This window comes from Chiloscyllium plagiosum, chromosome 18 (assembly GCF_004010195.1).
Source record: "Chiloscyllium plagiosum isolate BGI_BamShark_2017 chromosome 18, ASM401019v2, whole genome shotgun sequence".
NCBI classification, from domain to species: domain Eukaryota; kingdom Metazoa; phylum Chordata; class Chondrichthyes; order Orectolobiformes; family Hemiscylliidae; genus Chiloscyllium; species Chiloscyllium plagiosum.
In genome coordinates, this window is record NC_057727.1 from 3,647,929 (window position 1) to 3,662,572 (window position 14,644).

General features: G+C 41.5%; 1 protein-coding gene across 2 annotated transcripts in view; it reads right to left on the bottom strand.

Moving 5' to 3' along the window:
- eefsec (eukaryotic elongation factor, selenocysteine-tRNA-specific) overlaps positions 1–14,644 on the bottom strand; it is a 418,279-nt gene that overhangs the window by 210,992 nt on the left and 192,643 nt on the right. For both annotated transcript variants that reach the window (XM_043707583.1, XM_043707582.1), the window contains one exon: positions 809–1,441. In XM_043707583.1, coding sequence (XP_043563518.1) covers positions 809–1,441 — 633 coding nt within the window. The remainder of the gene's footprint in view (positions 1–808; positions 1,442–14,644) is intronic.

The window sequence follows — 14,644 nt, forward strand, 5'->3', positions numbered from 1 at the left end:
TCACTATTTTAAAACTAATAGAATTATGGTCGCTGGCCCCAAAGTGCTCCCCCACTGACACATCAGTCACCTGCCCTGCCTTATTTCCCAAAAGTAAGTCAAGTTTTGCACCTTCTCTCATAGGTACATCCACATACTGAATCAGAAAATGTTCTTGTACACACTTAACAACTTCCTCTCCATTTAAACCCTTAACACTGTGGCAGTCCCAGTCTATGTTTGGAAAGTTAAAATCCCCTACCATAACCACCCTCTTATTCTTACAGATAGCTGATATCTCCTTACAAGTTTGTTCTCAATTTTCTTCTGACTATTAGGGGGTCTATAATACAATCCCAATAAGGTGATCATCCCTTTCTCATTTCTCAGTAACTTCCCTCGATGCATTTCTGGGAATATCTTCCCTCAGCACAGCTGTAATGCTATCCCTTATCAAAACGCCACTCCCCCTCCTCTCTTACCTCCCTTTCTATCCTTCCTGTAGCACTTGTAATGAACCCCTACGTCTCTCTGTTTGACAACAGTGTCTCATTGGAACATTTCCTTTTAACTATTCCAACATCACCAGGTAAATTTTCTGGGAATATCTTCCCTCAGCACAGCTGTAATGCTATCCCTTATCAAAAACGCCACTCCCCCTCCTCTCTTGCCTCCCTTTCTATCCTTCCTGTAGGACTTGTAATGAACCCCTACGTCTCTCTGTTTGACAACAGTGTCTCATTGGAACATTTCCTTTTTAACTATTCCAACATCACCAGGTAAATTTCAAAAGGAGGTGCCCGTTATCAAGCCTATCAGATGTGCTCACCCTTTCCACTTGCCCCTCTTTGTGTTTCAGCTTGTAGACTTTGAGCTTGGGCAGGGAGACTTCCGCATAGTTTTTTTCCTCAAAACCTTCCAGCAAGACTCCATGAAAAGCAAGCCGACAGGTATTGGCATGGATATCAGTGTCGAGCTTGGAGCCAATAACCAGGCTTAGTCTGGGGCACGTCACTGGTTTCTCAAACTCCAATAAGGCCCACTGCTGCCTGGGAACCTTGCTTCCATCTGCTTGGCTTTTATCAACATCAACGTCCTTGGCCTGTGATAAGTATTCTTCCTGATAGAGGTATTCTCTGTCAAAGTCAAAACGATCCATCACAGGCTCACTGTCAAAATCCTCAATGGCAGGACTGAAGAAGGTCACCTTTCCCATGACCGTTTCATGGCCAACAGTGATGTGGAACTTTGCTTTGGTGTGGACTGATCCTTTGTAATAAGGTATTTTCTTCACAGACATTATGGCAGCATACAAGGTACACAGCGAGTCTGGGGCACAGACCAGGCCTCGCTCAAGCTGTTTGGGGTCAAACTGAGTGACACAGATCCCTACACGGTCACCTTGGATGGCAGTGTTCACCGGCTGACGGAACATTTGCATGGACTTGACCTTCCGGCTGACCTACGAAGACAAAAATCAAAAAAAAAATTGAGTGAAAGAAGATTGGGGAAAAAAAAGGCAGAAACTCAGAGAAGTTAAATTCCTGAAGGAAATATTATCGCAAAAACCTTAGGCCACTGGGGCATATAAATTATGCATGCTTATCCTCTGTGCGCTGAAACACAAAAGCCATTTACTTGCTCGACTATGATTAATATTGTACAAACGCTGGATCTTTGGCTTCTAATAAAAAGATGACCATTTTTAGAACTTGCATGTTATTACTCCAGGCTTTGAAATCAAATGCCACATCTCGCCTGCCTGTCCTATTATAATACAGGATATGACAGGACAGGAGATCTATATTCGTAAACACGTGGAAGCAAGAGCCAGACAGAGGCAGGACTCTCTGAATTTATTGAAAAAGATTCCACTAGATGAAGAACTGATTTAAAAACCAGCAGCGTAAAAAAAACACTGCAAAAAAGCTTTTCTTTACATCATTCATTCATAGAATGTGGTTATCACCCCTAGTTGCCCTTTAGAAGGTGGTAGTGACCTGCTGGCTTGAACAGTTGCAGTCTGTGTGGGAAACTAAAAAAAAGCCAAACATTAGGAGCATATAAGCAAGAAAGGCATATCAATATTTCAAGCTTAATCTCCCCCTGCTTCTCCAGAAGGCTGGGATATAGATTTGCCAGCATCCAAAATCTTCCTCTACCTCCTCAAATTTGTGTCCAGGCCAAGGTACTGAGGGATAATAGGGCCAATATTGCTCAACATACCACTCTCACCTCAAATTAAAGTGCTGGAAATACGTACAGATCTGGCAATTGTTGCGTAGAGGGAAACTTTACATTTCCAGTCAAATACTTAGGGCTTGCACGGTGGCTCAGCAGTTAGCACTGTTGCCTCACAGCACCAGGGTCCCAGGTTCGATTCCAGCCCCAGGCAACTGTCTGTGTGGAGTTTGCACATTCTCCCCGTGTTTGCGTGGGTTTACTCCGGGTGCTCTGGTTTCTTCCCACAGTCCAAACATGTGCCGGTCAGGTGAATTGGCCAAGCTAAATTGCTCAACACAGGTTCGATTCCAGCCCCAGGCAACTGTCTGTGTGGAGTTTGCACATTCTCCCCGTGTCTGCGTGGGTTTACTCCGGGTGCTCTGGTTTCTTCCCACAGTCCAAACATGTGCCGGTCAGGTGCATGTGCCGGTCAGGTGAATTGGCCAAGCTAAATTGCTCAACATACCCATACCAATAAATTGCCCATAGTGTTAGGTGCATAAGTCAGAGGGAAATGGGTCTGGGTGGGTTACTCTTCGGAGGGTCGGTGTGGACTTGTTGGGCCGAAGGGCCTGTTTCCACACTGTAGGGAATCTAAACTCTTCTAACTGAGCAAATCATTTGTCCCTACCTTTTCTGGCTCAGGTCAAAGTTGAAACACCATCCATTGCTCTGGTATTATTAGCTATCTCAACATTGACTGAAAAAGCAATTGTTCAAATCTGCATTGTTTAGCCGAACAGTTGCATTCCAACTGAGTTACCAGAGGAGCTACACAGAATACAGATTAATCCTTCTATTTACAAAGGTTGTTGCAAAATTCTCTTTTGCAACCAACCAGATCATTAGGAACATGTTAGGAATTTGATTGTCACCTTCAACATGGACTCCCTTCACACCATTGCCCACGTAACAGTGTAAACCATCTACAAGATGCACAGCAATAAATCACCAAAACTCCTTTGAGAGCACCTTCAAAACTTTTGCCAATTAAAAGGACAAAGACAGCAGATGCATGAGAACACAACACCTTGCAAGTCCCTCACCAACACACATCATTCCTCACTTGGAACTACAGTGCGAGTGTTATGGTCTAGGCCAAACCATTCAAAAATTCTGCAGCAGGCATCCCAGACCATAACTTTGCAATTTGTTTTGGTAAGTGTACAGTGAAAATTACCCCGAGTAAGCTAGCTAGGTTGGCTACTAGGTTTTAAACAGACAGAAATTTATTCACAAAATTACACAATGAAACACAAAGAACAGAATAAAGAACCCCTACAGAACTCAGTCTGTCCAAACTAGACTTAATTATGCTGTTCCAAATATAGACAACAGTCCGAATAAGCAAACCCCCTTAAAATACTCTAAAAAAGGAAACAAATGCTTACAGGTTGAAGTTAGAAGGGCAGAAAGAGAGAGAATTTGTTTCCACACAGCTCACTGTTGAACTCCTAACTAGTTCTGGACTGAATTGAACTGCTCAGCTGGAGAGCTGACCACTCCCCTTTCATTATACTGGTCACTTCTAAAACATGACCACTTTCGCCTGAAGTCTCATCTGCTTACATGTAAACAAAAAGGCCTCTCAATACCGTTTAATCTCTGCACCAAACCAGTCTAATCAGCACTGGGTGTGTTTATGACCCCTCTGAAAGAAAACCAAGGACTTGGTATCCTTGAGAAAATGACCAGCTTTTAAAAAAAGGGACCAGCTTTGTGACACCAGTCCTTCATTGCCTCTGGGTCAAGATTGTGGAATTCATGTCCTAATAGCAGCATGGATACATTTAAACCATCCTTCCATCAAAAGATCAAAAGTGGGGATGTTCGCCAATGAGTGCACAATGTACAACACCATTCATGATTTCTCAGATACTGCCATGTTCAAATGCAACAAGATCTGGACAATATCCAGGCTTGGACTGAAGAGTGTTAAGTAACATTCGTGCCACACAAATGTCAGGCAATGACCATTTGCAGTAAGAAACAAACTCTTGCAATTCAATGCTGGTATCATTACTAAATGCCCCACTATCAACATCCTGAACATGACCATTGTCCAGAAACTCAACTGGACTCGCCATATAAATACAGTGGCTACAAGAGCAGAGCAGAGCAGAGGCTAGGAACCCTGCAATAAGTAACTCACCTCTTGACTCCCCAAAGCCTGTCCAGCATTCAAAAGGCACAAATGTGGAGTGTGATGGAATACTCCCCACTTGCCTGGATGGGTGCATCTCCAACAACACTCAAGAAGCTTGACACCATCCAGGACAAAGCAGCCACTTGATTGGCACCACATCCACAAGCGTCAACTCCCTCCACCACTGACACTCAGTAGCAGCAGTGTGTACTATCTGCAGGATGCACTGCAGAAATTTACCAAAGATCCTCAGACAGCACCTTCCAAATCCACAACCATTTCTACTGGAAAAGACAAGGGCAGCAGATACATGGGAACACCACCACCTGCAAGTTCCCCTCCAAGCCACTCACCATCCTGATTTTGAAATATATCGCTGGGTCAAAACCTTGGGAATTCTCTCCCTAATGGCCTTGTAGGTCAACCAGCAGCACACAGACTACAGCAGTTCAAGAAGGCAGATCACCATCACCTTCTCAAGGCCAACTAGGGATGGGCAATAAATGCCCACATCCTACAAATAAATACAAACAAAAAATATTGGACTAGATCTACATAAGAAAGCAATTAATCAACACATTCTTCATGGTAATGAAGGATGGGCTTTAAATGCTGGCACAGAAGTAATGCTCACATACTCTGAATTAATGACAAGTATCAATTTAGGTTGGATATGGTATCCATTGGTGAAACAATGGCTGTCGTACATTATTCTAAGTACAGTATTGTCGTAATGGCTGTAAAATATGGATACCGATTTTTAACTTTCATCATCCGACTTTAATGCCTGGGGCCTAACAAAGAGTAAAATAATTTTTAAGAAAGCAGAAGACTATCATAGTTACCTAACCAGGTTTGGTCAGACTCATGAAACTGATACCAGATAAACCAAGACAGTCTGAGCAGAAATTAACATTTTACTGAAAGGTACTGAAATTTAGTCAGGCCTAAAGATCCACTATTCTCTTATTTTTGCTTCACATAACTTCTATAGTTTTCACATATTAGGATGAAAATGGGCTGCAGATGATTCAGCTTGAAAAGACAATGACATGAAGCATGGGAATTCACAAAGGAACTGCATTTCAGGGAACAGCTTTTGCGTAGAACACGGTAGAAAATAAGATGGATTTGTAAAGAATTTGAAAACTCTTGTGCTCTACCAGTTTTCTTCTCAACACCTCAAAAACTCGCACCTGTGATAAGACAAATTCATCAACTGAGAACTCAAGGATTCTTCAAAATTCTCTACCACATGAGACACAAGACATCAATTAAACAGCTGTGGTCTTGATTCAACTATAACAGCTCAGGGATTTGAAGAACTTTTAAAATTTTATATTCTTTTTCTTCCTTTGCACTAGATACTCTCTTTTCTGAAACTATCCATATGTGTTTGTGCATGTTTGATGTTACATTTTGCTTTTTTTCTTGAGGTTAGTAAGTAATAAAATTCCTCTTTCTTTCACTCATGAAAACCTTGTAACTGGCTCCTTAATTTTGACTGGTACCATGTTCTAACTGATGTGTGACATAGCTACGTCCTAAAAATAAATTAAAAATATTTGGTGCGACCAAACCAGTTGGGGCTTAAAAATAGAGGAACTGATTCACACTTGCTCATCTGGCCCTAACAGTCAAGAAGAAATACAGAGATCCCTGATTAAAGTCATAGAGTTATAGAGGTGTACAGCACAGAAACAGACCTTTCGGTTTAACTTGGCTGTGCTAACCAGATATCCTAAATTAATCTAGTCCCATTTGCCAGCATTTGGCACATATCCCTCTAAACCCTTCCTATTCACATTTTCTGCTCCTCAGATGCTGCCTGACCTGCTGTGCTTTTCCAGCAACACACACTCAACTCTGATCTCCAGCATCTGCAGACCTCATTGTCTCCTTCCTTTTCATATACCCATCCAATTGCTTTTTAAATGCTGTAATTGTACCAGCTTCCACCACTTCGTCTGGCAGCTCATTCCATACACGTACCACACTCTGCGTGAAAAATTTGCCCCTTTGGACCCTTCTAATTTGTTCCCTTTTCACCTTAAACTTATGCCCTCCAGTTTTGGATCCTGCACCCCAGGGAAAAGACTGTCTATTTACCCTATCCATGCCCCTCATGATTTTATAAACCTCTATATAAGGTCATTCCTCATACTCCAGGGAAAGTAGCCCTAGCCCATTCAGACTCTCCCTAAAGCTCAAATCCTCCAACCCTGGCAACATCCTTGTAAATCTTTTCTGAACCCTTTCAAGTTTCCCAACATCTTTCCTATAGTAGGGAGACCAGAATTGCATGCAGCATTTCAAAAGTGGCCTAACCAAAATCCTGTACAGCTACAACATGACCTCCTAACTCCTGTACTCAATACCCTGATAAAGGAAAGCATACCAAACGCCTTCTTCACTATCTTATCTACCTGTGACTCCTCTTTCAAGGAACTATGAACATGCACTCCAAGGTCTCTTTGTTAAGCAACACTCGCCAGGATCTTACCATTAAGTGTATGAGTCTTGCCCTGGCTTGCCTTTCCAAAACAGGTTGGTGATGATTTGCCAAGGCAAATTCACCGCCGATGATTAGCCACTGCCAGTTCTCCACCAGTGTTTCTCCACTGGGGTCGTTTGACCTCTGGAGACTATTTGACACTGGAGATATATATATGTACTGATTGTTTTCCCTCCCGCCTGTTCTTTCATACTTCTCAGTTCCCTTTATTTATACAACTACATACTACATATTGATAAAAAAAAGAGGTAAAATAAATATCATTTTATTGGTTTATATACAAAATGAGTTACAAACTTTAACCAGAAAAAGGAAATATATTTTAAAAATCTTTATAATGGCAGTAAAATCTCATACTAATATTAAACAATGAAATTTTAGTTCATTTGATAGTTATGCACTATTCCTCTAATATATTCCAAACAATCTCTTTTACTGTTTTCAAGAACAATTATTTTTATTCTATCGTCAGCGTCTCTATTTTTTTTAGCTTTATTTGTGGTCGATTCTGCTAAATGATGTATCCAAGATTCCCTACCAAATATGATTATACGATTACTTCCTGGCCAACTATCCGCCAAAAGAAATTTTTCTTCTGCTCCGTTATCCAGCTTATATACTAATGGTTATTAAAATAAGTAACAAAAATAAATGGTTATTAAAACAAGTAAACGCTACCACCAATATTCAAAATATACGACTTATTTGCAGTGGCGAATCGCCTTCAGTGTCCGATGGGCAGTGGCCAAGTGTCCTCAGTGGTCAAAGGGCAGTGGCTAATCGTCGGTGGCGAATCTGCTGTGGCAAATGGTCCCACCCCGTCCAAAACGCAGCACCTCACATTTATCTAAATTAAACATTACCTGCCACCCCTCGATCCAATGGCCCATCTGATCAAGGTCTACTACACAACCAATTTTGGTGTCATCTACAAACTTACTAACCATACTTCCCTTGTTCACATTCAAATCATTTCATATAAATGATGAAAAGCAGTGGATCCAGTACCGATCCTTGTGGCACACCACTGATCTGAAAAGTAATTCTCCACCATCACCCTCTGTCTTCTACCTTTGAGCCAATTCTGTATCCAAATGGCTAGTTACCTCTGAATTCCATGTGATCTAACCTTGCTAACCAGTTTACCACAAGGAACCTTGTCGAATGCCTTACAGAAAGTTCATCTGGATCACATCTACCGCTCTGCCCTCATTAATCCTCTTTGTTGCTTCTTTGTAGACTAAGAGGATCTTGACACTTTTGGAAAGTATAGACATTCTCCTGTTTCAATTTTACCCAGAGATCATACTCCAAGCATTTTGGGGTGTTGGAATCTCACTTGGAATTTATTTTCAACAAGTGTTAAATAAAAATGATTAACCTACTGTTATAACACAAGCAGGGATGTTAGCGTTTACATGTAATGAGGTTGTCAGGTATTGCTTTCATTATTATCACTCAAATACTTGCTGATGTCTAGAGTAAACCACTGCATTACTTACAAATTACAAGGGAGTAAAAATCCAAGTAATTGAATTACATTTTATGGAAATCTGTACAGTAAAGTTCTGTATAAAAATCTGTGTAAATGTATGAAGGGGAACACCAAAAAAAACTAAAATGGCTTCCCTACTTCCCAGAACAAAGAGCAAGCAGGATACAAGAATTCACGACATTAAACAGGAAATACAAATGTTAGAAACACATCAATTTCTGCAAGGAAATACAGGCACAACAGAAAAGGAACAGAGAATGATGCGTGGAAAACAGACAAGGAAAAAGAGGTCAGAAGAATGGCATGGTAGGATAAAGGAGGAAATGATAAAAAGGAAAGCAGGAAGGCAGACAAAGGAGGAAGAGAAGGAAGGAGTGAGAGAGGCAGAAAGCAAATAGGCTAAATAAACAAGAAAGAGAGAAACAAAGAGGGAGGACAGAAAGGTCAAGGTAAACAATAGAAGAAACAGCTGATGAAAAGAACAAGAGGGAGAGAGACAGAAAGGAAGGAAATGAGGAACAAAGCAGAAGGAAGGAAATGAAAGAAAGAAAAAAGTAATAAATGCAGAAAGCAATAGCAAGAAATAGCAGGACGGTTTAGACAAAATGTTACGTTGCACCTCATCAAATAATTATTATCAAGTATATTTTTATATGTGTTTGTATGTATAATGACTCAGCCTTTCACTGGACTTGGAGGTGCTGGTGTTGGACTGGGGTAGACAAAGTTAAAAATTACACAATACCAGATTATAGTCCAACAGGTTTATTTGGAAGCACTAGCTTTCAGAGCAATGCTCCTTCATCAGGTAGTTGTGGAGGTTAAGATCATGCTCACAGAATTTATAGCCAAAGGAGTCCAGTATCATGGAGATGTGATATAGTAAACAATCTTAGATTAAAACTTACATCTTAGATGAAAGACTTTCATCTGTGAGCATGATTGTAACCTCCACAACCAACTGATGAAGGAGCAATGCTCCAAAAGCTAGTGCTTCCAAATAAACCTGTTGGACTATAACCTGGTGTTGTGTGATTTTTAACTTTCACTGAGGAATTAGTTTTGGAATGTATGCAGGAAAACAAATCACACAATCCCTACAGTGTGGAAACAGGCCATTTGGCTCAACAAGTTCACACCAACCCTTCAAAGAGTATCCCACCCAGACCCATTCCCTTACCCCTATTACTCTACATTTCCCCTGAATAATGCACCCAGCCTACACATCCCTGGACACTTTGGGCAATTTAGCATGTAAATGTTCAATATCTTTTTTAATATCTACTGTAAATTAGAATATGAAATCTTCAAATGATTATTTTAATATCAAAATGCAATTATTCCAACATTAGATTAGATTAGATTCCATACACTATGAAAATAGGCCCTTTGACCCAACAAGTCCACACTGACCCTCCAAAGAGTAACCCACCCAGACCCATTCCCCGACCTACATTTATCCCTGACTAATGCACCTAACACTACAGGCAATTTAGCATGGCCAATTCACCTATCCTGCACATCTTTGTGGACTGTAGAAGGAAACCGGAGTACCCGGAGGAAACCCACGCAGACACAGGGAGAATGTGCAAACTCCACACAGATAGTCGTCCGAGGCCTGAATTGAACCCAGGTCCGTGGTGCTGTGAGCCACTGTGCCACCCGTGTTAATGAAACCCTGCAATAACACAGAATCCAGAGTGCCTTAGAACTCGAACTACCTTCTAAGCATTGGAACACAAATATTTACTTCAGAGGATCCATGGTAATCTGTCAGGGTGCAATTTTATACAGTGAAATACTAACTGTCTGAAGTATTTCAAGGATTCACAAATTAAAAATCGAATAGAGTGCTAGTTACCTAGGTGAGGGCTTAAAGGATCTGTCTACTTTTTCCTGATTTTGTAAGTACAAGAAAGGTCATGTCACAACCTGCCAGTGTTTTAGGGTCACAGCATCGAGTCATTCAGAAAAAAACAAAAATCAATTTGCAGATTAAATGTAGATAGGTAAATGCACTCAATCTTTTCCACATGTAGGAATGATAATCAATGGAGCTAAGCAGTTGTGTGGTTATATTTCTTTTCAATTTAAAGGAAGTTTGAACAGTGGATAATCAGTCATTTCAAAATTACACCCTGATACACTCCACGTTTCACTGTGAGGAGATAATTACTTACTTGTTCTGTGTATGAAGCACACGTTTGCAAGGAGATTACAACGGTGTTCAAATTTCCTCTGCTACAGAGGAAGCACAAATTCACCAACAACAATTTGCATTTTCATTGCTTTCCTTAAGCAGCATTTGCCAAGGTGTTTCACAGAAGCAAGTTGGAAACCAATGCAAAAGAGATTAAGACAAATGAATGACAGCTTGGTGAAAGAGGTAGATTTTCAGAAGCAAAAACAGAAATTCCTGGAAAATCTCAGCAGGTCTGGCAGCATGTGTGGAGACAAATCGGAGTTAACGTTTCTGGTTCAGTGACCCTTCCTCAGAACTGATGCTAGCTAGAAGGGTCTCCACAGATGCTGCCAGACCTGCTGAGATTTTTCAACAATTTCTGCTTTTGTTTCTGATTTCCAGCAATCTGCAGTCCTTTTGCCTTTTTAGATTTTCAGAAGCATCTTGAAGGAGAATATAGATGCAAACAGGTGGGAAGGTTTCTCGCAGGAATTCCAAAGACCAGAGCCCCGATAGAGAGGGTAAGGCCACTAATGATAGAGTGGTTAACATTTGGGATTTGCAAGAGTCCAGATTTAGAGAAATTCCTGTTGAGAAGGTGGTGGTGAGCTGCCCTTTTGAACTGTCACAGCCTATTGAGTGTAGGTACACCTACAATGTTGATGTGGGAAGGGTGGGAGGAGAGAGAGAGAGAGAGAGACAGAGAGAGAGAGAGAGAGAGAGAGAGCTCCAGGATTTTAATGACATGACAGTGGAGGAACAGTGATAAAATTCCAAGTCAGGATGGTCAGCAACTTGGAGGGTATCTTACATGTGGTGGTGATCCTGTGCATCTGCTACCCTTGATTCTCTAGATGGTAGATATTATGGTTTTGGCAGACGCTGTCAAAGGAGCTTTAGTGAATTTTTACAATGCATTTGGAGTTGGCATACACTGCTGCTGCTGCCACAGGTTGATGGTGGAGGACACGAATTTTTATGATGATGGATGGGGCACCAGTCAAGTGGATATCACCAAGCTTCTTGAGTGCTGTTGGAGCTGCACTCATCTCGGCAAGTGGGGAGTAGTCCATCACACTCCTGACTTGTGCCTTGTAAATGGTGGAAAGACTTTGGGGAGTCAGTGGGTGACTTACTTGATGCAAAATTCCCAGCCCCTCATCTGCTCTTTCATGGTTAGCTCGGTTCAGTTTTTGGTCAATGGTAATCCTTAGATGGTGATTGGGAGACAGGAGGGCAAGAGAAATCACAGGATTAGTCCTGCAATTGTCCAGGATAACTGCCATTAGAGGTTTGTTAAGCAAAGGTTTTAAAGGTTACATAAAACAGGCAAAACAGATCTTAAATACAGATCAGGCGTAATCTAATTGCGTTGCTGGAACAGACTCAAAAGGATGAATGGTCTTTTCTGCTCCTATGATTTCAAATGGAAAACAGGAACATAGCAATCAGAAAGATGGCTACTGGAAGATGGGAAAATAAAACACTGTAGAACAGATAGTTCCTAAAAGGGAAAGACAATGCAGGATTACTCAGTGCTTGTAACCTGATCTGTGCTTGTAAGGTCACCAGGGAAACCTACACACACTTTCAATCAAATAATTATTTAAAAAGCTTGCCCTGGTTAATACCTTAATTTGTAAAATGGAAACCAGACAAAGTGGTATAAATCCTCCCCTGGTGATAACCTGTCACCTCCTAAGTCACGGTTTGTGCTGTACTGACTGACTCTGTTCAGCATGGCCTGGTGTGGTTCAGGAGCCCAGCTCCGACATGCTGGTCTCTGCTGCACCTGCTACAGAGGAAGACCAGGGGCTGAGGAAGAGCGTGATTCACTGACCTCGGTTTTCCCGAGGTGTATCTCGTCAGCCAACTGAGCTTTTTCACTTCTGCATTTCTTCCAATTCCCTTGCAATGAGCTAGCCAGCCACAGGCCCTAGCCTCCCACTCATCAGTATCATGTATATATCGTCACACCTCGTCTGCACATGTCCTTATTGAGGAGGTATGGACAATCAGGACCTAATGATCATTCAGAAGGAATTTGAGTTCGTGGCAGTCATCAACCCAATGAATGCAGCAAAATATCTTGGAGGGTATCTTACATAGGGTGGTGATTCTATGCATCTGCTGTCCTTGACCCTCTAGATGGTAGGCATTATGGTTTTGGCAGGTACTATCGAATTGGCTTTGGTAAGTTACTGCAATGTAATTTGGAATTGTTATACACTGCTGCTGCTGCTGCAAGTCATTGGTGGAGGGCATGAATTTTTAGGATGATGGATGGGGCGCCAGTCAAGTGGATATCATCAAGCTTCTTGAGTTTTGCAAGAGGGGAGTATTCCATCACATTTCTGACATGTGCCTTGAAGATGGTGGACAGGCTTTCGGGAGTCAAGATAACTTAGCAATCAGTGTACACTGAGAACGTCAGTATGCTCCCAGATTGCTGAGTTGATAACTCTGTCCTGCCAAGAGATGCTGAGGATATATCTGAGACAGGGAAGGTGGAAACTCCTCAGGCTTAACCCCTGCCTATCTTATGGTGTCTAGATCTCGTACAATCCTCCAGCAAATAAATATTGGTGTAGGAAGTTTCATACTGAGTTCTTGCTGTCACCCTTTTCAATTTTATATTCTTAGGTCAAAGTAACATTTCAGGACTAAAATATACTATTACCTTAAAGCTGAGCAGATTGCCAATGAAAACAATCAGCAAAACAAAGGTTGCCAAAGGCAATGGATGAAGAGGAAACAGGCTACAAATTGACTCCAATGCTGTATCATAAATGCATCAGGTTATGAATAAAGTTTTAATTTGATAGTAACAGTGGTCACTTTTTTTTAAAAAAACACCAAAATTTTTCAAATTACACCATCGCAGTGATATCTAGACATTAAAATGCTTTCAAGGCTGAAGTTTCTTCTATTTAATTACCAATAAGATTCAGACTTCTAAAGTATCATTGATGCTTTCAAGAGCCCATGCATCAATTCTCTTCAGAAGAAGTTTTATTATTTTAGATATTCAGCACCTGCAGTATTTTGTTTTTGTACTCCTGACTAATTGTACTCATTATCCAAGTCAACTCAATTAACTCAAACAAGATTAGACAAAGTCATTTAAAGAGATGTTCAGGCAGATGTCAAAACATGGGAACCAGGAGCAAGATTAGGCCATTCAGTCCCTTGAGCCTCCTCCACCATCTGACACGTCATGGCTATTCTCATCTCGGTCTCAACTCCGCTTTCCTGCCTGCTTTCCATTAACTCTTTTACCAATTACTAATTAAAAAGCTGTCTATCACCTTACATATTCTCAGTCCCCCCCCTACACGGTCAAAGCTGGGTCACAGAGATATTTGAAGGAGAGTCACAATGGAGGAAAGAAAGATGGAGAAATGGAAAGATTTAAAGAGGGAATTCCAGAGTTTTGAGCAAAAGCAGTTGAACAGTTGTCAATGTGGAGCAATTAACATTTGGGAGGTATATAGATTATCTGCGTTGGCCATGAGAAATGTAGGGCTGCAGAGATAAGATAGGGGGATGGGTCTGGATGGGATGCTCTTCAGAGGGTAAGTGTAGACTTTTTGGGCCAAATGGCCTGTTTCCATACTGTAGGGATTCTATGATTCCATGAAAAGAGATCTACCAGTAGATAGAAATGATGAAATAATCAGAAATTGCAAGAAGATACCATCTGGTTCCTTGAGCCTACTCTGATAATCATGGCCAATTCTCTCCCTCAATTCTACTTTCCTGCCCACTCCCAACATCCTTTCTTTGCTGTGGTTCTGTTCGCCGAGCTGGAAGTTTTTGTTGCAAACGTTTCGTCCCCTGTCTAGGTGACATCATCAGTGCTTGGGAGCCTCCTGTGAAGCGCTTCTGTGGTGTTTCCTCCGGCATTTATAGTGGCCTGTCCCTGCCGCTTCTGGTTGTCAGTTTCAGCTGTCCGCTGTAGTGGCCGGTATATTGGGTCCAGGTCGATGTGTTTGTTGATGGAGTTTGTGGATGAGTGCCATGCTCCTAGGAATTCCCTGGCTGTTCTTTGTTTCGCTTGCCCTATAATGGTAGTGTTGTCCCACTCGAATTCATGTTGCTTGT